Source organism: Drosophila mauritiana, chromosome X (genome assembly GCF_004382145.1).
Source record: "Drosophila mauritiana strain mau12 chromosome X, ASM438214v1, whole genome shotgun sequence".
Classification (NCBI taxonomy): domain Eukaryota; kingdom Metazoa; phylum Arthropoda; class Insecta; order Diptera; family Drosophilidae; genus Drosophila; species Drosophila mauritiana.
This window is the reverse complement of record NC_046672.1, coordinates 3,565,556-3,591,423: the sequence shown is the minus strand read 5'-3', so window position 1 is coordinate 3,591,423 and position 25,868 is coordinate 3,565,556. Positions and strand designations below refer to the sequence as shown.

The following is a 25,868-nucleotide window of genomic DNA, read 5'->3' as shown; positions in this document are numbered from 1 at the left end:
AATATGCAAATTAACCAAATTAAAAAGTCGAACATGTTTTACACGGCCATTCGGCTCACGCACTTAACCCATTGATTCGCTGCAAATAAAACTGCACAGCACATGACAATCATAGGGTTAATTACCTAAGGCAAACGAAAGTTTAAAGCAGATTATAATCTTTACTAAGCTAACATAACGCGTGAACCCATAACGTTTACCTGATATTTCGTAAATATTCTAATGCAATCATTTCGCATCCGACGCGTTTGAAACACTTGCATGCGATTATTATTATATATAACCCACAACACACTGCTTCACATCACCCTCATTAACGTATTTTTACGTGCTTCGCTGTCAACATACACGGCGTATGCGTAATACTGATTGAGCACCTTAAAATGCATCAATTTTTCATGCTCTAAGACTGCGTTTCTTGGCGGCACCAAAACTTCGCACAGCGGGGCCAAACTGCATTTACCGACGATGATGAGGATGTAAAATTTAAATAAATTACAAATATATAACCAAAAAGAAAACAAACCTAAAGCAATAGCAAAATGAAGATGGGAAATGGCAAAAAAAAAAGAAAAAAAAATGGGGAAAATAAGGCTAAGGGTGTTATGCGTGGGCAGCCCCGCCCCATTTTCTCCCTCCTCGCCCAGCTGACGCCCACTCGAAGTATATAAAAACGAAACATGCTGAAAATTCTTACATAAGCACGAAGAGAAGACTCTCAAGGGGCGTAGGAAAAACAGGGACATTGCGAGGGAAGGCTTTTGCGCACCACCCAGCCCCTACCAAAAATGTTTCTCGCAGTGTTTGTGTGAGCTGCATACATTAACAACAACAGCAACAACAAAAGCAGTGCCAGCCACCGTAAATATTGAAAAATTCCATATCCGTTGTGATGTCAACTCATAAAAAAAAAAAAAAAGCCGGCAGATGGCGGCACCGACGAATGCGAATCCCCTTGGAAAACCCAACCGATCCAAAATCCTCTCTATAAAATCCACCCATCCCACACCTCTCTCCTTTCTCCTTTGTAACAGCACAAGAAAAAGCGAGAAATAAGCAAAATAAAATGAAAAAAGTACGTGCATATACATATGTATAGAGAGAAGGAACATACATATATGGTATTGTCCTCTAGGGGGCGCCAGTGAGCCGCAGTTGTCGTCGCCTTTTGTGGACATCAAAAGCCTAAAATCTCCCGAAAACCCCAACCCAGTTCTAGGATACATATTACACCACACTTTTCCATCGCTCAAAAGCTCCGTAGAGCAAATTTCACTCATAACGAAACATTTCCACCTGATTACTTAATCAAATTGATCCACTAGTTTTGAATATATTCAATTAAGATGAGAGATAAGAAGCAAAGGATTTAGAACATATATGCTGGTATGATTTCAAAATATTCAAAGGTTAAATGAATGCTTATTTTAATGTCTTTTAAAATTTCGGAAACTATTCTGGAACAACTTTTATCTGAGAAGAGTGAATAAATTTAAAAAATATACAAACATTCGCATTTGTTGTTAGAAGTATATGATGTTTAATTTAATTTCTTAAATTATATTCTTTAATTTGACCCAGATTCTGCTATTTAATCTTTAGGTCAACCTAAAACGTCTAGAATTTCATATCTTGCAACAGTGCTTAATTTCCTAGCATTCATTTAAGGTTTTTTTTTTGTCTCGCACTTGAACTCGGTCTTTTCTTTACCCTTTTTTTTTCTCTTCCTCTTATCTTCTGTTAAGTAACAGTCATTTTTGGAGAGACGTGTCGTTTTAACAGCTCAACGAAAGAAAAAAGTACTTTTGCATTTTAGGTCAGGTCGCACTCGCAAAATCTATGCAGCAGCAGCGACGCATGACTAGTTTTGCCTTTTTTCTCCCCATCTTCTTTTTGTTCGCTTCTTTCTCCGCCTCCTTTTCTAGCTCGCCCCTCTTCTTTGGCCTTTTCTTCTGTTGTCGTGAGCTGGCAGCGTATAATTTTCATGGCAAGTTCATTGAACTTGCGAATTTTTTTCACCTTACTTCGAATTTTTTGTTTTTTGTGGTGTATTTGATTTTTTTTCATCGGAATGGTCAAGAATTATGTGGCAGTATAAGAAGTAGCCGGAGAAGATTAAGAGCTAGAGAAAAGAGAATTTAGGGTTTCTAGTTGTGCCACTCAGGCTTCAATATTTTGATCAGTTTTCTCTATAAAAAATGGCCATATCAGGCCACAACATACAATATACAGATATTTATGTATAAAGAAGAAATATGTTATATGTTTTAATATTACATGAAAAATGCTTATTCAATTGACCATTTTTATTTTCCTTTCAATCACGAATCTCTTTTGATTTTATTTACTAACCTTAAAGCGGCTCATTTTCCGCTGTTTTACCACAGGCATCTCGTTGTTTCTTTCCTTTTCTCGCCGCCTCTTTTTATTTCTTTCTCTAGTTTTGTTTGTTTTTTTTTGTTGGTGCTTTCTGCTTTTGATTTTGAAATTCCAGCTTTTCTTGGATTCCCTATTTTAATGTATTTATTTAACACTAACTTGTGATCTTTGCTTTATTCACTACTTATGTGGGGATCTAACAATTTCTATTTTATTTTACACATTGTTTTATTTTTTATTATCTTTATTCTTTCAACTTGTATTTTTTCTGAATTTCGTAATTTTATTTTATTTTAATTCCACTTTTTTGGAGCAAGTTGGTTTTTGTGGCACACGTTTTTCACGGATTTCTTTTCATATTTTAAATTTCCCTAGTTTCTTGTTGTATACTTGTTCTAATACATTTTTGCACTATCAAGCACTGCACGGAAAAAAAATTTGTTCAAAAAAATCAGAAGAGAAGTTGCATTTTCTGCAATGGCCTTTCGCTCTTTTCCGTTAGCTTCCTTCGCTTCTTTTGTTCTGATGCTCTCTTCGTCGCGCCGATGACAACAACAAGCGGTGATGCGATAACGATAACGATAACAGCGGCTAAAACAGAAACTTCATTGAGGCGTGGAAAAGTGTGGAAATGTGCGCCGCTGTAAAACCACTTTTCCGTCTTCTCTTCGCTTTTAGTTGCCTGTCCGTTTTGTGGCTTATTTTTGCCGGATTTTCTTTTTGCAACTTCTTCTGAATTACCGACGTGTCTCGGGCTTTGCTCCGCTTTCTCTGACTGCTTCTTAGTCTTCTTCGTCTGCTGGTTTTCCTCCTCTTGGCTGTTTTTGTTGTTGTTGCTTAGAAGGCGAAAAATCGGAAAAGACAAACAGGACAACTGCGATAAACGACAACGAGAACGAACCGCTTACAACTGCCGGTGAACGTCGCCAAAAACGCAGCTTCGACGTCCTCTGTCGCTGCCTCTACCGCAGCCGCTGCTGACGCTGACTGCGGCAGCGAGGTCTCGCTGCCGAAAAGCTGTTGTTTTTGTTGCCTTTTTTTTAGATATCCTTGGAAAAATCCTTACTCTTGTTTCTGGACCTCTCATTCTACGCAACTTTTATGTTTGAAAATTACCGTAATTTCCAACACACGTATGGATGTGTGTAAATAAAAATCGATTTTGGTCACTTATTGTTTAATACAATCCTTGATCAACTTTAACTATTGTGTTTAAAATAATAATTATTTCAGTCAATATTGTATAGTTTTAAGAAAATGAAAGCATTAAACGTTTTGAAAGGATTTGCTTGTTAGACAATATATTTTTGTGGTATAGAATGTGTGGATACTGTTTAAAGATCGTCAATATCACACACATATTCTAATGTTTGATTTACTTATATTTTTGTATCGTTATATTATGATGACGTTACAATTTAAAATAATAGTAAATAAATTTGAGTAAATATCATTTTGATGTTCTAATCTTTTATATTCGTTTGGAATTTCCTTGAAAGAAAAATAAACAGGAGGAACGACGACGTCGACGCTGGCAGAGCGAACAGCGCCCGACCTACGACCACATTAAAAGAGAGAGCGAAAGAGAGGGCGAGAGAGCGCGAGGAAGAGTAAAGCTAAAAGAATGGCAAAAAATAAAGGGAGAGAGAGAGACAGCAGGCAAAACGTCAGTGGCAATGTTATTAACATGCGGAAGTGCATTGCACGCTGTTATTTTCGCTTTCTGTTTTCCCGCTGTTATCGATATCTCGTTATGGGCCGCCGATATTTGAAAAGCATTTCGCAGTCAGCGAAATAGCAATGCTTGTACATTTATCACCAGATATGGCTAGCAACAAATTTTAAAGGTATACAGCATATTAAACCAATTATTTAAATTTTCAAACAAAAATTTTTTTGAATATTAGTGCCACTTTTGCTATTTAAACGGACTTTCTCCGCTGAATCTTCTGTCAGCTGTTCTTTCATTTGCACTTCCATACCAATACACTTAAAAATAAAGAGCAGAGACGTGGCAGAATGCAAAAAGAAAAGCATCAGTGCCCGAAAAAACCAAATAGACCAAAAAAAAAAAAGAGGGTGGGGAAAGTGGGTGGCGTACAGGCATTTCGAGAGTTGCTCAGGTGGGTGGTGCGAATATGCCTATTTATGTGTCCGTGGTCCCATCTTTATGTGCTTTTATGTACAGCTAGTGCATATATGTATTGGCTGTGCTTGTGTGTGTGTGTGACGAAATGTTGACAACAACAACAACATGCTGCAACGACAAGGTGAGGACCATGTGTGTGTCTGTGGTAGTGCTGCGATTAAGTCCTACACTGACAAAAAAAAAGGGGTGACACCATGCTATTGAATCAAATCGAATCCACAAATAGATTCCAAGTTGTAGTCCAAGGTACAATAAGGTTCTAAATTAAAAAAAAAAACGCCATGAGTTGTTATTGAGTTGCTTTCAATATGAATTGAATACAAACTGCCTGGGCGATTTATTGTGGTGTGTGCGCCATAGAAGAGCAGCTCAGAAGTGGGTGTAATATAGGGGTGGGGTGGTGAACAACAAGGGTTGGGTGGCTACCATACCACATCTTCCCTCACCAAACAACACAACCCCCCCATAGGATCCAACACTCACAGAAACTCACACACACACAGCTTTGCATTATCCCAACATTTTTACCCATTTTACTCCCAATTTCTCCGTTTCTCTTATTCTCTCTTCACCCATCCGCCGATGCTAATTTATTTTCGCTTTTTTCCACATTTTCATACCTCCTCTTGCGCTTCAAAGCGGCACAAAGCCAAGAAAGAAGTGCAAAAAAGAAAACATTAAGGGGCAAAAACTTCGGAAAAGCATCTGCAACAACAACTGCATCTGCATGTGCATCTCGACGAAACAAGAAAAGTTCCAAAGTGCAATAACCGTTTGCCATTAACCCTTCGACGGCCCCAGGGGCCAGCCCATTGACAGCCAATCGCGGCGATCTATGCGACGTCATACACAGCGACAATTTGGGACCGAACAAGGGGGCCACCTCGATAATGGCGAACCAAATTGAAAAGAAGCTACATAGCCCAGGCAATTTATACGACATAACATACTTTGTATTCGTTCATATAAATAAATAAATAAATTCTACAATATCATTCGCACTTACCCTCACTCCAGTAATTCGAGACTCCAGAAGCTCGAGTTTCCGCGGATTTAGTGAAGTTTGAAATTGATCCATTACTTTGTGATTATAAGCGCCGATAGGAATTTAGTTTTTTTGTTTTCGATTCAGATACAAAAGTTTTTCTGAAATTTGTTTAGCTCGTGGTTGGTTTAGTTATTCAATATTTTGATATTGATCGATTGCAAATGTCGGCAACGAGTGCGACAAGATTTGTCAGAGCCATGGCAATAATAAAGTGACAAATTCATCTGAAAAAATTAATAAATAACAATTTAATATCACTAATTGCCACATGCATATTTTTAGCACGCACTGTGTGGCTTATATAAAGGCCCCTATCTAAAGGCATTTCATCTTATCAACGTTTTTGTTTTGCTCATAGCGGCAAACAAGAAATTACCAAATATGTATTGTATTATCAATTGAGTTTCAGTGAAATAATTGTGTGTGCTATAATTGAATGCAAGCAGGGGTTTTGCCAAAACCTGGCCATGTTTAGGTATTTCATTTACGCTCATAAACTACACTTGTATAATTGAAAAACCTGGCGTCCTTTTAAATAAAATACGCATTTATTGGGAAATCTCTCAATATGATTTAAACAACATTTCAGCCCGCCTAAGGGTTAATGTTCCAAGATGAAATCCCAATAGGTTTTAGTCCGAATCTTTCCCTTTTCCGTCTTCCTGGCGCTTTTGTTGTTGCCCTGCCTGCGCTTTAGAGATCGGCATCTCGAATCTCCGATTGGAGTGAGGTTTTTTGTTATTTTCCTTTTGCACTCGGCGAGAAAATGCAGGCGAAAGAGCGAGTCTGATAGCGGAAAGGAGCAAAATGAACGACCCAACAACTAGCCGTACTAATTGGCATACACACATGCCACGCCTCCTACTGCTCCTAAGCGCGCACACACACACACACATGTGCATAAGTTTTCTAAATTGTTACCGGTGCCAATTTGTTTTTGCGAGTGTATTTATTTGAATTTACTTTTATTCGCGTGAATATGTGTGAGTGCGAGAGAATTAAATCGCCGGTTGAGATAAAATAAAAGTCACTACAACAATAACAACAATGCTATTCACTCGCCTCTCGCTCGCACACGCTTCGCTTTTCGTTTGCTTTGCGTTGCCTTTTTTTTCGTTGTTCCCCCCCTCCCCACACCGTTTTTGCACACAACGCTGCGAGGTTAAGTTTGCGATTTTAGGAATTGTACGATTTCTACGGCTTTTCCGACATCGACATCACATTTAGAGGAACGAGAGGTGTTTACCATGCCATTTGGTGTGGCGAGCATATATCTTCCGCTTCCGATCGGATCGGCGATTGTCTTAAACTTTCAGAGGCTGCAACTATAGCTTTTTGTTGTTCTTTTTTTTCTTTCGCTTTTGTTTCTTTGGGATTTGGGTTTGTGGCGTGGCACTGTCGGCACGGCACTTAAGGGTTAAGGTTAAGGGCCAATCGCCATGATTCCCAAATGTGTTTACTTCGGTTTTCCACAGCCGATTTTTGTCTATTTTCACAGTAAAAAAAATATTCACAATATTCACACGAACGCACACACGCAGAAATGGCCTAAAAATATACTGTAAGTTGGTGTAAAAAAAATACCGAAACGAGTGTGCAAAGAAGCCATCTGGCGGAACGATGAGTGCGCTTAACATGCACAGTTGTGTCTGTTAAAGTAGCGGTTTGGCGGTCACTTGTTACTTAGCGAGTGCACCACCCATAGCTACCGGTAACTTAAACCGCTCGCCAGCGAGTGCACGACTCGCTCGCTCGCCTATCGAGTACATCCACCAGCTTGGCGAGTACACCCACCTCAATATGAGACGGGACTCATTGGTATTTTTGTGTTATTTTTAGTGATGTTTGAGCTTGGTATAATTGAACGATGGCAGAGCGGTCACATTGGTGCACCTCTGTGGTATTTTTCCACTTTCACACTAGTTTCTTTCAAGCAAGCAATACCAGCGGAACTTTAATTGCGGTGTGCGGCGAACGAGAAGAGAAACCGAAAAGCAGCCAATTTACTGTTGCGTTCCGATCCTGTTAATTCATCAGTTGCCGATTCTCCGATCGCGCCTGTAAATTTTTTGTTTAGTTTAGTGCATCAAGTGCGAGATAACACAGCAAAGCAACAACAAACGAAGCGACAGGCCAAAGCGGACGCGCAAAATACAATAAAAAGTAAGGAAGAAAACGAAGTACGCAAAAAGGAGGAAAGAGAAGCAAAAGCATTTACAGCTAAAGCATTTTAGAGTGATTACGCATATTTCGTATGTTGTTCTTCATGATGTCTGCCGTGTGGAAAGATGCTTTCTTTTTGTCTGGGTGTATACACCGATGAAATCCCAGAAAGGAATATGCACAGGGGTTTTTTGTTTCATAAACAAAATTTGTAAAAGCCGCCAAAAGGCGCCGCTGCCGGCGTTGCAGTCGACGTCGAAGAAAGTGGATGTGTGTGTGTGTGTGTGTATATGTGTGTGAGCAAAGCAAGAGGTAAAAAAAAACTCAGAAGTGAAATCTTTCTGCTGCTATTTGCTTTGTTGAATATTTAAATGTAAACTAAATAAAAGGCATTGCGCTTGGCATTTTTGTGTGTGTGCTCCATTCAGCAAAATAAAGGAAGGGAGCGGACTGATGAGCACAGGGAGAGCGCGAGAGAGAGAGAGAGAAAGAAAGGAAGAAGGGCGGAGAGAGCCTTTTATCAACGGCTATCAGCAGAAATATTTGTTGCCGCACCCCGCTTGACCTTATTCTCTCTCGCTCTCGCTGCCACACTCTCCAGCTTTATCGCCCTCTCTTTTTGCGGGGTGTGCAAGGTGCAGTCGCCGCCCGCATTTTGCGCGTTGACTCATACACACAAACACACACACACACGCACGCACGCACACGCCCCCATCGCCCCTTTGCTTTTTAAACCTCTCTTTATCCCAATTCCGCTTTGGGATCTCGTTTACGCCGCTCTAAATAACATTTTCCGAATTTTCGCAAGTATTAGTAATAATTTAACATTATACAAATATTATTTAATCAACAGTTAAATACAGTTGAGTTTTTTTTACTTAAAATTACCAGTTTATTAAGCCCATTTCTTGATTAATCACATATTTCGAATTTCTAAGAACCTTCTTCGGCACTCGAAAGTTGTCGCGTTTGAAATGCAAGAAAATTCGCAGAAACGGTGTCTGGTTTTAATCTCTGTTATTTTGTGAGATCACTTTTGATGGCATTCGCTCTGAGGCGTTATTTTCTCACAGTGACCCGTTTTCCGCTACCATCTTTCCCTTTCCCCATTTCTCATTATCTCCACGAACGTGCCGATTTTCGGGTTCTGTTGCTAATCGGAGAACCATTTTGACATTAGCGTTAGATCATCATGATGGTCATCGTTAGTAAATCCGCTTCAATTTTATCCGCATCCGAATGTTCCATCTTTTTATCGAACACGTTGAAGCAAATGACGAAAACTGAAAAACGTGACATAGAAAAATGGTTTTACTGTTTCTAATTAAGCTCAAGTTCAAGATCAATTTGAGTGCCAGCTTGTTTTAAATTGAATAATTTAATTTAACTATGACTCACTCACATCCAAATGATTTCCGAACAATTTGTTCTTAATCGTATGTGTTGACCCTCTACACCAACATTTCCTAATTATTTGTTTGTTTGGTTGCCAAGGGGCGTTAAAAGCTCTCACCAATATAACGAAAAGCGGACGGGGGAAGTGAAAAATGTGTTCTCAGTTCCTTTAAAACTGAGTGCTTAAATCAATAACTGCTCTTTGTGTAGTTTGCCTTATTATTTACAAAATGCGAAACCAGTTTTGATTCCAGATCGTACTGTAGATATGAGCCATTCATATTCCAGAGAAATCAAATCGTTATCAAAAGTGTAAACAAAATCTTACATTACTTGCAAGATATAGCCGAGCAATTTGTTAGCTGTTTCACCTCTGACCTTTTCAAATATAATTCTCTGGCAGGCGAGAATAGATTAACAATAGAGGGGAGTAGCGCACGAGTTAAAAACACTGACTCATAATCTTCACGATCTTTCGCAGTGACACAGTTTTTGTATATATGTATTTTTCTCATCTTTTGTTCGGCATCTCCGGCATGTTTGCTAACTTGGCCAGAAGGGAGAAGATAGCGCAAGTCGGCCAACTTAGCCTAATTTATAGCCATCAAGCTGTGATTTGCTCTAATTTCACTTCTAATGGAGTTTGGTCAAGGGAGACAAATCAGGGAAATGGGTTCTATTTCTATGTTTCTTCTAGGCCAAGTCTATTATGGCCACATTAAAGTTTGTTTTCTACGAATAATAATGTTGGCCTAATGCAGAAGTTATACACACTTGATGATAATGGTCCATAATGGCCAAATAATTCGCGATTTTATGACTACCGAACGTCTTCAAAATACGTTTTATATATCTGATTATCAATGAATTGTGCATTAAACACGTGTAATGACTTTGTTATTTTCCAATTAAATGATTTATCGCCCGTTACCGATCTACGATATCCGTTTGTAAAGCATTTAACATTTGAAAATCTTGAGAGTTCTTCCAACAAACGATTCTTGACAAAGTCGCGCGCGCAATCACATATTTGTTAGCTGACTTTAGTTTGTTACATCATCGTATCAGCATCTCCAAAGTTCTCCGACACACATTTCTACCTTATACAGGTTTTATTTGTTTTATGCCCAGGTTCTCAAGTGTTCCCCATGGCTCTTGTTGTTGCTCCATCGCATTTCAAGATCTTTTATCACAGCTGACTATGCCTAGGTTTTAATTATGCTCTCCTCGCTTCAGAAAACACTTCCCACGCATTGTTCGTACATATATGTACCTATTTTTTATATACCACTCGGTGTGAATTAAGTTTTTAGTTTTTTTTTTGTTTTGTGTACACTATATAGGTATGGGTATCGCTATCTGCAAAGGCAGATCAAACTTGCTCGGCCAAATAAAACACTTTGTAAATGAGTCTGAGCCACGCAGTTCGCTTGACAAGTTTTCCTCGACTTGTCCAAAGAAAGTTGTAACAAATGTACATCAAATGAACAAGTTTTACCCAACACTTTCTCAGGCTAAGTGAAAATGTACAAAAGTTCAAAGAGTCAGGGCCGCAGAAACCATTTGAATATCGCGAGAATAACGCTGGAAAAGTATCTAGAAATATTTTCAGTAGTATCAATACTGTTTTTCAATACTATACTGATAAATATCAACTGATCAACACTATACATACATACTATACTATACATACTATACATTTAAGTCCTTGAAATGCAACAATGTTTATAAATGTTTGTATTATGCCCAATTACAAAGATAAAATACTAGAGCTCACTATCAAACTTCACTTAAAATATATTTGCCTGAAATGATGTATAAATATTTTGATTCTGTAAACGCGAATTTTAAACTTGACATTGACAGCTTTGCACGCGACTGAGCGTCGATTAAATGCCTCAGATTTAAATACGTATATTTTGTGACTCAGTCGAAAAATATTGCATTCCAATAAGATATATTTTCGTAATCGATTCGCTTGGCAATCATACAAGAGTCGAGTAATGAGCTCGGTTTTCGGATGTAGATGCCTTTCGTTCCACGTTTTATACATATGCATGTGTATGGGTTTTGTGTCAGTGTGATTTGCCCTAATCGCAAAAGTGCATTGAACTGATCTAACGGAGGAATGGCAGCTATCTCCTCAATGAAGTAAGAAAAGTTCACTTGCTGGGATTTCTTCTGCTGCTTGATTAATGCACTCTGTGCTCCGTTGTTGTGCTCTTCTACTCTTCCAACCATCTCAGACCTGCATTTAATGATGTACAAAAAAGCACAGAAACAAAAAAAAAAGAAACAGAATGAAAAGACTGAAAGCCAAAATTCCCACACAAAGTCCAAGAAGTTGCGATGACAAGTTGAGGAAAATAGACGGGAGCAAGATGAGCGAATAATATGCGTGCATTTCGCTTCTTTTTCCGCACATGTGGCGGTTTATTGAACTTAATCTTGTGCGGAAGTTACACAAAATCACGCCTCTCCGCTTTTGCAGAATGCAGCACAAAAAGTGCAAATGAACTTAAATACAAGCGAAAAGCGGCGACAAGAAAGCGCTGCACTTGGTTGCAAATTCAGCTCAATGAAGCTGGGTTCGGAAAAATCGAATTTTTGAAATTTAAAAGCTGGAATCGTTTGCCCATTTTTTGCCCATGTTTGCCCACCAATTAGTTTTTTTTGCCCACGTCCAGTTTTTGAGATATGAATTTTCGAACAAGTTCGAAAATTTTCGAAGATCAAAAATTTCACTTTTTTCAAAATTTTTTTTTTTTAATCGCAATAACTTCGTTTGCCCACGTTTGCCCACCCTTTAGAATTTTGAAATTTTCGAAAATTTTCAAAGATCAAAAATTTCACTTTTTTCAATTTTTTTTTTTTAAATCGCAATAACATCGTTTGCCCACGTTTGCCCACCCTTTACAATTTTGAAAAAATTTATACTTTAGAAAATATAAGACATTCAAGTTTACCTAGGTGTCTTTGCCCATCCTTTGAAATTAATTTTTTTCGTTTGCCCACCCTTTAATATTACATTTTAACGTTTGCCCACCCTTCAAAATTATTTTTTTTCGTTTGCCCACTCTTAAAAATAAAAAATTTCGATTGCCCACCTCTTAAAACTAAATAATTTCGTTTGCCCATCCTTTAAAATTAGTTTATTTCGTTTGCCCACCCTTTAAAATTAGTTTTTTTCGTTTGCCCACCTTTCGAAATTAGTTTTTTTCGTTTGCCCACTCTTAAAAATAAAAATTTCGATTGCCCACCTCTTAAAACTAAATAATTTCGTTTGCCCATCCTTTAAAATTAGTTTATTTCGTTTGCCCACCCTTTAAAATTAATTTTTTTCGTTTGCCCACCCTTTAAAATTTTTTTATAATGTTTGCCCATCGTTTAAACTTAGTTTTTTCGTTAGCCCACCTCTTTAAAATAAATATTTTCAGTTAAAAACGTTTTCCCACGCCTTAAAAATGTTTTTTTTTTCGATTTTCTACTTATAAGACCAAATTTGTACATATGTATGTAATAACTGTAAGTTGTGCCGCCAATTCACATATGTATCTTAGGATCGGCGGACAGAATCACTAATATTATATGATTATGATGAACACATATATATATATATATATATATACATATGTATGTTCATCAACACTTGCATGAAATTTATCAATGATTAAGAAAAATTTATAAATTGTAAGCGAATGATTAATATTATATAAATATTAAAGAAAAAACTGTGTAACGGGTTGCGATCTCCTTATGTATGTACGTTCATCATAATCATATAATATTAGTGATTCTGTCCGCCGATCCTAAGATACATATGTGAATTGGCGGCACAACTTACAGTTATTACATACATATGTACAAATTTGGTCTTATAAGTAGAAAATCGAAAAAAAAAACATTTTTAAGGCGTGGGAAAACGTTTTTAACTGAAAATATTTATTTTAAAGAGGTGGGCTAACGAAAAAACTAAGTTTAAACGATGGGCAAACATTATAAAAAAATTTTAAAGGGTGGGCAAACGAAAAAAATTAATTTTAAAGGGTGGGCAAACGAAATAAACTAATTTTAAAGGATGGGCAAACGAAATTATTTAGTTTTAAGAGGTGGGCAATCGAAATTTTTATTTTTAAGAGTGGGCAAACGAAAAAAACTAATTTCGAAAGGTGGGCAAACGAAAAAAACTAATTTTAAAGGGTGGGCAAACGAAATAAACTAATTTTAAAGGATGGGCAAACGAAATTATTTAGTTTTAAGAGGTGGGCAATCGAAATTTTTATTTTTAAGAGTGGGCAAACGAAAAAAACTAATTTCGAAAGGTGGGCAAACGAAAAAAACTAATTTTAAAGGGTGGGCAAACGAAATAAACTAATTTTAAAGGATGGGCAAACGAAATTATTTAGTTTTAAGAGGTGGGCAATCGAAATTTTTTATTTTTAAGAGTGGGCAAACGAAAAAAACTAATTTCGAAAGGTGGGCAAACGAAAAAAACTAATTTTAAAGGGTGGGCAAACGAAATAAACTAATTTTAAAGGATGGGCAAACGAAATTATTTAGTTTTAAGAGGTGGGCAATCGAAATTTTTTATTTTTAAGAGTGGGCAAACGAAAAAAAATAATTTTGAAGGGTGGGCAAACGTTAAAATGTAATATTAAAGGGTGGGCAAACGAAAAAAATTAATTTCAAAGGATGGGCAAAGACACCTAGGTAAACTTGAATGTCTTATATTTTCTAAAGTATAAATTTTTTCAAAATTGTAAAGGGTGGGCAAACGTGGGCAAACGATGTTATTGCGATTTAAAAAAAAAAAATTGAAAAAAGTGAAATTTTTGATCTTTGAAAATTTTTGAAAATTTCAAAATTCTAAAGGGTGGGCAAACGTGGGCAAACGAAGTTATTGCGATTAAAAAAAAAAAATTTTGAAAAAAGTGAAATTTTTGATCTTCGAAAATTTTCGAACTTGTTCGAAAATTCATATCTCAAAAACTGGACGTGGGCAAAAAAAACTAATTGGTGGGCAAACATGGGCAAAAAATGGGCAAACGATTCCAGCTTTTAAATTTCAAAAATTCGATTTTTTCGAACCCAGCTTCTTTGAGCTTGCAAATTCCGCCAATGGCGCATCGAAACACATAAAAAGGGGCAACAAACTTGGCAGAATATAGGGGGCGTGGCTCATTTGTATATATAGGTTTTTTGGTTGGATATATATATATATTTTTTTTTTTTTTAATATTTTTAGGTTTGAGGCATGTGAGTTGTGGCCATAAAAAAACGTTCCAGCGTTGCCCACAAACTTGTAGGATAGTCTTATAAAGATTTTCAGCGGTCTATAAATACGGCAAGCTGTTTTAATCAGGGGAAAAACGGGAAATTTTAATATTTAATAATAAATATTTGTTCGTCTTTTTATAATTATTATTAGTAATTTGTGGTTTGATCGACGGCATTTTTCTCTCTGCACTAACTGTTACTTCGTTAACCACGAAATCGCCTCAAGGTTATAGCCAACAAACCACAACAACATGGGGGCAGTCAACCAACAACAATAACAATAACGCCATAACAACGCCAGCAAGGCCCGCAGTAAACTGAAATCAACTGAAAATAAATTCATTAATTTAACAGTTAGGCTGGAAAATGGAACTAGCAAAACAAAGAAAAAATATATAGCAGAGCAAACATGGAACTCTGACACGAATTTCACGAAGCACACGCAACACGCATCCGAAAGCTGGAAAACGATTCGCAAAAAAAAGCAATTAAAAAGTGGTAGTATCTGAAGATACCCAAATCTACATATGTTCAAATGGGGGAGGAGCCAAAAAAAACCATCACCAAAAACTGGAAAATCTTTATAAATCACATGGGAGTGGTGGCCCCAAACTGCTCACCTGATATACATATGTACATATCGTATGAGTATTTACCCCTTTTAGGTGTCATTAGAGCAACCCTCCCCCCACTAATGTTATAATGCCAACGAAGGAACTACGGCAGTGCTAAAGGCCAGATGCGGTGGATAGAGGGTGGCAAAGAGAAGAACGGAGAGAGCAAAGAAGCATAGAAGGCACGAAAGGCCCGTTTTGTGGGAACTGGTAATAGCGGTAAACTCGTAGACTTTCGTGCACTTTAAGCATTAGACTAAACTCTTCGAGTTGCACATGCCACACATCATGCTTGGATAACCACCCACAAAAATAGTTGAAAAAAGGTACAGTAAACATTCGATAACGTGCGTTAGAGGTGATACTACACCGATAGATTCTCTTAAGGATTTCGATTACAGTTTAATGGTTTCCATGATTGATCCATTGAAAAAGAAAAGCGATTGGTAAAGTAGATAAGATAGTTATGAAACATATTTCAAAGTTACCCACATATTCAATGGGAGAGGCTTGTCTGTAATAATAAAAATAAAAGCTAACCGTGGCCGAGCACCATGAAAAGGCACGAAAAACTAAACTCAGAAGGAGAAGACGCTGAAAACTGACGTCATTGGCAACCCACCACCAAAAAATAACATAAAAAGGGGGGATAAACGGAAAAACAAAGGAAAAATCAAATCGAAATCGAATGGCAAAACAGGCGAAACCATAATATGAGTAATAAACAAATCGGGCGCCCAACGGAGCCGGGAGGTTTTGTATATATATATAAGATATATACATATATACCTCTATCAGAGAAATGCGAAAGAACTTCATAAATTCGCTCGATCGCTGGCTTCTAGGGTCTGTTCAAAATCACTTGGAACCAAATAAATATCGGCCAAGCAGTTCGATTATTCATACCAAATAATTGGTCCGGGTGAAAAGTTCACCTAAAGTGTATCAAATCGCGATTAGGTAGTTTATATTGTAAGGGAAAAACATTTTGAAAGGAAAAGCAAACATTGTTGCCGATGAATGTATTTCAGTGTGTGGCTTGTTCGTGCGAGAAAAGGTGAAAAGATATTCTAGACTCAAAATCAAACATTTTAGCCTTTGATGTACTGAAAGATAAATGCCGTGTTTAGCAAATATTTGAAGTGTGCTTTTGAAAATATGGATGGTAACATGAAAAATTCTCTGGCATGAATATGTTGAAAAATGTATAAGCCAAATCCCAAGTATCAAATGGTATATTTAAACAGAATTCGTTTTTTTAATGATTAATAATGAAAACAAAAAGCTTAAATAACATACACATCTGCTTGATTGCCTGAAGTGCAAATATTTGACAGTGAGAAATGAGTTCATTACAATATGAAATCTGCAGATTCATTTGTAGGACTATTGAAGGAAATCTTTAAAGGTGGAAACTCTATAAATAGGAGTTGCCAATTTACATTGCCCACAGGTGCTAGGGACTACTATTATTGACACACCAAATAGAAGCAGCTATATTCCGTTTTTGTTTAAAGTCCAAACAAGAATTTTGGTTAATTTATGCACAAAGCTGGGTGGCTTTTGCAGGGGTGGTGTACTACTAGTATAAACAACTAAACGCCGACGTCATGGCAAGTTGTATTATTTTCACCAATAGGTAACAAATGAAATTTCCACAAAGCGCAGAAATTAGACGCAAAATGCTTGGATATATTCATATAGTACACACAAGTATACAATTTTGGTACTTTTATTCTTCAATCCGTTCTATTTTTTGCCCGCCTTTAATTGGGGGTTGGGAAAATCTTTTTAATGCCAGCCATAAAAAACTAAAAATTCTATGCAGCTTTGTTTTTCCTTTTATTATGACAATTAAATTGGTTTTTACGATATGGGCTAATTATATTTATTTCACAATCCAAATGCCAAATCGGCACATAATCTAATCGGCAGAATCACCACAAAACCTTTGCTTGTTTTCCCCCAGACAGGCAAACATTTTTATTTGCTAATGGCAAGTGCACGAAGTTGAATTTCAGGAACAACAATAAGAGCAATAGATCAAATGTAGATAAAGTTGGGGGGAACTATTGGGAAATCATCGGTTCACGTCATATGATAACTTCGGGTTCTTCAATTGGTTTTCATAACCGGTAACTTAGCCATGGGAGCCATATCTCGTTTAACTAGACGGTTAGCTTCGAGTCAACTTTTTTTCGACGCAGGAAAATTGATTTCAAATCGAACGGCCATATTTCAATTGGATATGGTAGATTCCTAGCAGTAACTTTTCAATTTTTTCTCCTTTGCTGGCCATAAATAGTTTTGGAATGCACAATTCTTGGCCATAATGTTAATTTTAGGAAAAGTGCGCTTTCCGTCTATAAGACCGTAAAGTTGTGGCTGAAAATAGTATTGGAATCATCGATTATATGTGCTCCATAATATTATGAATTCGTAGTAGCTGTGCCGTATTTTTGCGATATATTTTTATAAAAATGCCCAACTTTTCGGCCACCAATACCTTGGCGTTGTCAAGCTCGCGCAACGTTGCGTATGAGTAATATGCAATTAAACAAGTTCGCCGGCGTTATTTCCCAGGTGCTGTTGCTGTTAGCAATTGGCCAACAATCCTCCTTGACAATTCAATTGACTCAGCATGGGTGTGGGAAGTTTTTCGCCGTCCAATTTTAAGCCTTTTATTTGCGCTCTCTCGAGTAAAAAATTGATTGACGTGCAGCTCTAACGTTGATTACTCATACGCAGTGGCGGCCCAACTGGTTGACTGACTGACAATCGTTGGCCGTTGTTTCATTTGGCTGACTTACTTGTTGCCTCCAGATTCATTCGACATACGCAGCTGCCTGCCCGCTTTCCATTCAATTTTCCACTTTTCCACCGCCGCGTCAAACTGAATGGCAGCTAGAAAAGCAAAATAAAAAAAAAAAAAAAAATGGAAAAGGAGGAAGAAATAGAGCTAAAGGGAATTGGCTACATTGTTAAATACCCTTTACCATCTTGACAATTTAGCTGGCACAGGTTCACAACTAGCTCATTTATTCTGGGATTTATTATTTCGGTTTTAACCATGAAAAGGCAGCTAAGTTATCTCGGGTAACAAGCGTGGAAAATGATTTCAACTCAGTTGCATTTCAGTGAACTCAATGCGGTTTGTGTTTGTCTTCTGACAACCGTTGTGGTTATTTTGGTAACTTAAATACTTAGAAACCCTGATCCAAATGCGGATTAATCATCAACGTTAAGCTCGAGGGCAAAAGCAAACTAAAGTGAGAAATCAGTCTGAATGGTTGAACTCTTGAATGGAAATTGGCCAACTGCCAAATGGCCACGTGTGTCTCGATTTCGATTTGGCTCATTTATGGAGAATATATTCCCCCAATGCGTCGTATTCAATTCCTCAATTTACTGCAATCGATGACGCAGTGAGCAAATAAAAACGGGCTGGGGAATGGTCACAAAAGGCTAATTGCAGCTACGGCTACAAAAAAAAGAAAAAAAAAAGGCCAAACAAAACCCGAGAGTCATTTCGGCCCGGTCTGCATTATGCTGCTGCTGTATGTTGGCCTTTATGTTGCCGTTGTTGCCCCGCTTCGCCATGTGTAAATAGTTCAATGAACTTTTCATTTTATGCTTCATTTGCGACTCGAACCAAGCGAAAGAAACAAGGCAGAAAGTGTGCAATTTTCAAGTCGAAGATGGGATACCCTATGCGTAAGCAGTGAGCCAACTTGCGGTTTCATGCTAACCAATTTATAATCTATATACGTCATAAATATACATATATGTGTATGGAAAGCTATCCACAAATGCTAGAGCATTGAAAGTGTACGAAGTACTTTGTCGAATTATTGACGGCTTTTCCTATTGCCTTCGTTTGTTACGTAACCCCGAGAAAAGCTAAAAAGCTGAAAAGCCGAGGCAATAACAATCAGCAAACCTGTGAGCCGACTCTTAAGTTGACAGCTGGAATCTTATTCGGGGTAACACAAATACGATCGTACTTTCTTTCGCCGTTGTCCATTCATAACTTGCCATTTACATAAAACCAATCGCACCTTTTACGAGTACATACCTATGTATGTACATAAGTGAACTGCAGCCGCATATGTGACAAGGAGAAATATGCGTACATTTCGCTGTTTTTGGCCCCAGCTGACTGCTCAAACAGGAAGCAGCGATTTATTTAATTAGTTATTTATTTCGTATATCCCCTCACTTACATACAGATACAGCGAGTGAGTGATCCCGCCATCATGAGCAAGAAGCCGACAGCCGGACCGGCGCTCCACAAGGTCATCATGGTGGGCAGTGGCGGCGTGGGAAAGTCCGCCCTCACACTGCAGTTCATGTACGATGAGTTCGTCGAGGACTACGAGCCCACCAAGGCCGATAGCTATAGGAAAAAGGTGAGTACCCCACCCACGTCTTGCGTATCCATGTGATCTCATTCGAATCACCCATAGGTTGTGCTGGACGGCGAGGAAGTACAAATAGATATATTGGATACGGCTGGCCAGGAGGATTATGCCGCCATCAGAGATAACTACTTTCGCAGCGGCGAGGGTTTCCTCTGCGTCTTCTCCATCACAGACGACGAAAGCTTCCAGGCAACCCAGGAATTCAGGTGAGTGTGTCAAGCGGTTCTCTGGGCGCAATTTACCACCCCCTCCCCCCTTAGCTCTCCCGCATTGCCACCATTGCCCCCGGCATTTTTTTTTCTTTTACATTTTCCTGAGGTCTCTCGAGAGTCTCGCGTTTTGCTTTCCTCTCAGGCTGACAAGTGTCGCGGTTTTATTTTGCACACAAGCTTTTCAGTTTTTTCCATCTTTTATTATTCTGTGGTGCTAATTAGTCATGCAAGTTGTTCAGTTCAGTTCAGCTTCCTCTTCTTTTGTGCGATGTGTAATTAATCTTTATTCATTACTTGGTACGCAATATTGTTTGTATTACTTTTTATTCAAAACTATTTACTATCTCAACCCCTATGAATGCCACATCAGGCACCGAAGTTGATAGTCCTGCTTTTAGTATGCCATATCATGTGCCTACTACCGTTAATTCGACCGATGAATATGCTACTTCGTTGCCATAACTCCCACCTAAAGCGCCCCTTTTCCATCGACCTAATTGAGTATTCAAACTTGGCAACTTAATATTGCTGCGGGCACATAAATACGGCTAGAAAATTGTTATTAGACGTCGGCAGAGGACAGGGTGTGACTGGCCTGGGAAATAGATATGTATATCCGTATTTATTCGATCCCTACTATTTATGCGTCCGCCTGTCCACTGTCAGTGTGTTTACATAAATATATCTGCTTGGCGCTCTGGCTTCTAAGTGGAGTGACACACGAACTGAGTCACTTCTATCGAAGTGGTGATAAGTGCGCTTATCTATCCATTAGTGTTGTCAAGGTATTTACTTCTACATTGGCAAATCCGTTGGGCGGAAAGTATATTGAATGCCATAATATTAACGAAACGTTTGCTGTTGTTGTTGCTATTTTCAGAGAACAGATCTTGCGAGTAAAGAATGACGAGAGCATACCGTTCCTGCTGGTGGGCAACAAGTGCGATCTGAATGATAAGCGCAAGGTGCCGCTGAGCGAGTGCCAGCTGAGGGCGCAGCAGTGGGCGGTGCCCTATGTGGAGACCTCGGCTAAAACCCGCGAAAATGTGGACAAGGTGAGTGGTGTAGATCCCGCCGAGATGAGTTGGCTCCATCACTTCAGAGGATTAGTGGCCAACTCGCCCAACCACAAAACCACCGATACGATCCATCTGTCCACGAAAAAAAAAATGAAAACTCTTTGGAAATTGGCAAGCTAAAATGTTTATCGAACAAACGAAAACTGCACACGGTTTTTTGTTTAACTAGTTTTCATACATAGTTTATTAAATGTGATTTGTTTTCCTTTGTTTCACTTACGAACGAGAACATCACTGAGCCTAGTTGAGAATGCTCTCGCCAGTTTATAGTGGTGTTTGCTTATCAAGTTGTTCAAGTTTCATTTTATAGAGACACAGTGATAAGAAAAATCCACATTCATTCAATGAAGAGTTTTTGTGAGTTAAGGGGCATTTATTTACTATTAGGCGATGATTTCGTAAAAACAAATATAATTGAATACGGCTCATAAACACAATTAGTTTCTTTGAAATTGTTGAAATTTAAATTTGAAATATTATAGGGCTTATCCAAACTCAAAGCTTGTTCTTTGCCATTTCCTCTCTACATACAATCTATTTCTATAGTTGCACACCCTCATTTCTAGCGTTTTAAATTATGAATGATAAGGGGCGTCGTTCAGATAACAATGCCATTGAAAATTCGCCTGAGCAGTTGTGTTGTGTCATTTAAAAATATAAAAATCTAATGAGGAAACCGAATGAAAAATTATATTGTAATGGGAACCAAAGGAACTAAGTCCCAATTATATTATTTGTAATTTTATCTAATGAACTAGGATTCCAATAGTTCAAGCATACTCTTCCAACGAATGAATTCATAGTTTTCTTAGACCATACAATTTGTTAGCTACCTTAGCACAAATACACAGCGAACCACACACAAATATTCACACAGCTACATCATATAAACGCACTGCCAAATATCGTAGCCCAAGTTACCATGCTTTCAACGTTGTTGCCCTTAACAAATATGTTTTATTTTGGTTTAATTCCATAGTCTTGTTGACAATTGCCAAAAGCTAATAGTTCTTTGTCGGAAAGGAACAAAGGATGTGTGCGTTTGTAATTATGTTGGTTCGGTCCTTGATCATCTTAATTTATATATGTAATAATTTGCGAATACTAATTGACTCTGATGCTGACTTTGTATATGACTTTATTCCCAATCCACAATTACAGGTATTTTTTGATTTGATGCGCGAAATAAGATCACGAAAAAGCGAAGATTCGAAAGCCACGAGCGGGCGTGCTAAAGATAGATGCAAGAAGCGGAGACTTAAGTGTACCCTACTTTAGGCATTAGGTGCATACAACTATTCCACTATGAAATACGATCTATATTATGTATCCTATCTGAGTATATGAACACACCTACTTAACCCGTAGACACTCTAATTTGTTGCTTTTAACCCTCGCTTTATTGCTTTCGGCACTTTTTTCTTTCCTTTTACTAATAACTTGATAATGGTTGAGTTTTAGAATATTTCTAACACATCCGCTTGTTGAATTTAATTATATGCTTTTTTGTATCATATTTCTTACGTTGGCCAACACTACACATGAAACTAACAAACAAGAGGTGTTTTCCGTGAAACACGCCACTTTTAACGTGAAAGTTTTTCATCTCAATAAGACTGACACAGAAATTATTTGGATTGGCGGTGCACAAACAACGATAGTAATGCAAATATCATTGAATAGTATTACATTTCTGCCATATTGGGTAATATTCACTATTAATGGACTTTATGAAATACGTTTTGTATAAATGTGTAAATATTTACACAGGGAAAAAATCCAGGAGACTGCTAGGTTTTTACACAGGATTTTCAGATCAGTTACTTTTCTATAACACAAAATATGATTGTAGTGAGGATATTTCGAAATAACTTTGCAATGGACACTAACACTTTAAACAAGAATACTTACATACATCTGTACAAACACATACTTATATAAAGCTTATACAAAAACACAACACATTTTTTCAAACAAGATTGTTTCGAATTCTTGACAGCATTTCAGTTCATTTGAATTTGCTGTTGGAATTGCCTGAAATATACACTTCATTTATTGGTTTTGTCGTATTTCTTAAAAACTTTCTTTTGGTTTTTCAAACCGCAAATACAACGGAAACTATAGAATCCATGATTATTTTATTTTCCATTTTGTCCGGAAACTAACTTTGTATCGCTTGTGAGAAGCCGGTTCTCTGGTGAATAAAGGTAGTTTAAGGCACTATTTAAAGTTTGCTTTCGTATTGATCTTTTCTACTTTGGTTATAGCTACTTTTCAAAATTTCTGTATTTATAGAAAAACGATTTAACCCCACTACCTGAAAAATAATTATAAGGATCAAATGCTGCACAAAATGAGATACTAATAAATTCTTTGTATGCGTCTAGGTATTTTATGATCTAATCAGGGATATTTCATCGCGTAAAAAACAACGTCAGACGGACGTGAAACAGCCGCCGAAGCCCAACTCTCATTGCTGCCAACTGCTGTAGGATGAATAACAACAACGGACAACAACCATACGATGAACAACAAACAACTGCAGCAGCAACAACTTGGAACACAACAACGGCCACACGGATAACACCAACACACAGGATAGGATATGGCGAACAGAACCATATGTTAATACAATTTAATGAACTTTGAGAACACCAGTACACATACGAACAGCAACAGATATTAATACTATTTGCCACACTCAGAACTCCAATCCATAATCCATGTTAACTTGCATTGTAATATACATAAATATATATATATGATTTAGGCAACAAATTTTTTTCGAAAAAATCAAAAGAAAAGCACACAGACAGGCAACTTACGAATTCTGTCGTTTATTTTTAGTTACTTTTTTTGAATTATCGATGTTTGTGTTGCCCCCGTATAATAAAATGTTAAAACTAAAACCTAAAGCTGAAGCTAAAGCTTAAACATATTAAATATAATCAATCGTAGACACCTAAAGAAGCCCATAATAATTATGCAATTTAAAACTTGCTACAGATATTTCTCTTGTTTAATTATATATACGCATACATTTTTTTGTAATATTTTAAAGTTTAATAGCAAAATGCAAACCACACAAACCAACAAGAAACCACACAGAAAAGCTTTTTATAAATATATCTAAATATATATTTAAATATATATATTAAATAGTTTAAAGTATGAAACACTTAAAATCCTAGCGAAGAAACAACAGAGGAAAACGGGAAAAACAAAAAATATCTCCAATTATTAATGGTAAACGAAGTGAATCGAAACAAATTTTTAATGCAATTTTTGTAATTTTCTAAACCGAAAGCAAATGTGTAGGGATTTATAAACAACAAAAAACCAATGAGGAATGATACACTAACGTTTCTGAAAAGCTTTGGAGACTTTCCTTTACGAACAGTTATTTTCTTTGCCCTGGAACACATCCAATATATGTATGTATGTATGTTTAGCAATTACTCCCGATTGATTTGCTTCTTTGTGTACTTTTGTATAACTGCATTCTGTATTGTAATATTTAAGCTATTATTATTATGATAATTATTATTATTAAATATATAAGTTATATATGCAATCAAGCGATGATTGGTTCACTTTTTGTATGTATGTATGAGGCATATTCCTAGTTTCCCCTGTGAAAATTTGTGCAACACACACGAAATCTCGACCACAGTTAGAGCACGCAACCATTTGTTTTATCCTCCTTACAGACTTATGCGAATATCCAAAACAAAATCAAACAGACGCATTTTTTTTATAATATATACATGCATGTATATAAATATAAAAATTACAATTACGAGAGTTAAAAATGTCGATTGATGGAGTGTACGTTTAGCTTGACTCAGAAATAAAACGAAAAATATGAAAACTAAGCAGGACTAATTAATTATACTTTGTGGGGCCTGCCTAAAAGTATGCACAGTGTCATGGAATTTTACTGATCTTTGGCCCATTTACGGAAATTCCTTGTCATTGCTTCAAAATCAAAATATCCATTCCATTCCATTTTCTCCGTTTTGTAATGGTAAATTTTTGGACTGCAGGAACCAGGCAACCAGAAAACACAGCAGGAGGTGTCACCTGCTCGCGCCGGAATTTACAAAACAGCTGATATTTTTCATGATGGCTGACATTTGCATTGTGTCCAATAGGAAACAAGTTCTAAGGAGCAATACCGTTACTTTGCAACAAAAGGCAGATCAGAGATGCGCAGTCGCATTGTTCTAGATGCTGTTAAACCCGTAGACACTCTAATTTGTTGCCTTTAACACTCGCTTAATTGCTTTCGGCACTTATTTCTTTCCTTTTACTAATAACTAATGGTTGAGTTTTAATTTAAAATATTTCTTATACATCCGGTTATTGAAGTTAACATTGGTAAATTTTTGGACTGGAGGCACCAGGCAACCAGAAAACACAGCAAGAGGTGTCACCTGCTCGCGCCGGAATTTACAAAACAGCTGATATTTTTCATGATGGCTGTCATTTGCATTGTGTCCAATAGGAAACAAGCTCTAAGGAGCAGTACCGTTACTTTACAACAAAAGGCAGATCAGAGATGCGCAGTCGCATTGTTCTAGATGCGCTTTCACGACTTGTCACGATAGGCACGAAATAATTATAATATCCCATGTGGTTGTTGGGAACGTGACAAAAAAATCAGTTACACGCGGGCATCTCTACTTCAAGCATAAAAACCGATTCCTACTGGGATTTCTGTTTGTCTGGTATTCAAAATCGGAAACCTCTTCGATTTCGTGCGAATTTCAGCCGTCCGGGACTTATTTGTCAGTCGTTTTTTTGTTTCGGACACCAGGCAAACAGAAAGCTCAGCAGGTGTCAGATCGTAGCATCGAATGAAACAAAACAGCGCTATTATTTACCCGTTACTCGTAGAGGGAATTTTTGGGGTGAAATCAATTTTGATCCAAGAAACGAATTTACATATTTGGAGTTTTGGCCAATTTCGTTGCAAAACTAACACAGGGTATTGTGAGCAGTACCTTTTACAGCATTAATATTATGTTCTAGAGATGGGTAATCGCAGAATTCTTCTGGCCGTGTCACGACTTTAGCACGGTAGTGTTTTGTAAAAATTCAGAAATGAAACGTGTTATTTTTGCTTTGA

The 25,868-nt window shown here is 37.3% G+C and overlaps 2 protein-coding genes across 4 annotated transcripts in view; one reads left to right on the top strand and one right to left on the bottom strand.

The window, feature by feature from the left end:
- Window positions 1-7,109, bottom strand: part of LOC117147606 (AF4/FMR2 family member 4) — a 54,897-nt gene extending 47,788 nt beyond the window's left edge. The window contains exons 1-2 of one of the 2 annotated variants that reach the window (XM_033314556.1): window positions 6,823-7,109; window positions 5,535-5,800 (exon numbers count right to left, since the gene is read on the bottom strand). In XM_033314556.1, coding sequence (XP_033170447.1) covers window positions 5,535-5,606 — 72 coding nt within the window. In that variant the 5' untranslated portion in view covers window positions 5,607-5,800; window positions 6,823-7,109. Of the gene's footprint in view, window positions 1-2,352; window positions 2,444-5,534; window positions 5,801-6,822 lie in introns of those variants that run through there. The other variant, XM_033314558.1, reaches the window with a different exon arrangement.
- A 375-nt stretch (window positions 7,110-7,484) lies between these two features.
- On the top strand, window positions 7,485-24,612 carry LOC117147034 (ras-related protein Ral-a). Of its 2 annotated transcripts, XM_033313727.1 has the most exons (6): window positions 7,485-7,739; window positions 19,255-19,434; window positions 19,492-19,652; window positions 20,539-20,713; window positions 21,899-22,022; window positions 23,125-23,211. In XM_033313727.1, the coding sequence occupies exons 2-5, from the start codon at window positions 19,282-19,284 to the stop codon at window positions 22,013-22,015; spliced, it is 606 nt and encodes a 201-aa protein (XP_033169618.1). In that variant the 5' UTR covers window positions 7,485-7,739; window positions 19,255-19,281; the 3' UTR covers window positions 22,016-22,022; window positions 23,125-23,211. The 2 variants fall into 2 exon arrangements, with proteins under 2 accessions (XP_033169618.1, XP_033169619.1); XM_033313728.1 differs by lacking the exon at window positions 21,899-22,022 and having other exon boundaries at window positions 23,125-24,612.
- Window positions 24,613-25,868: the final 1,256 nt, after the last annotated feature.

Bases quoted from the DNA above. Each gene is read 5' to 3' on its own strand.
- LOC117147034 (XM_033313727.1), top strand. From the start codon at position 19,282: ATGAGCAAGAAGCCGACAGCCGGACCGGCGCTCCACAAGGTCATCATG. The intron at 19,653-20,538 runs GTGAGTGTGTCA...TGCTATTTTCAG, and splicing joins CAGGCAACCCAGGAATTCAG to AGAACAGATCTTGCGAGTAA. The intron at 20,714-21,898 runs GTGAGTGGTGTA...CCACAATTACAG, and splicing joins CCCGCGAAAATGTGGACAAG to GTATTTTTTGATTTGATGCG.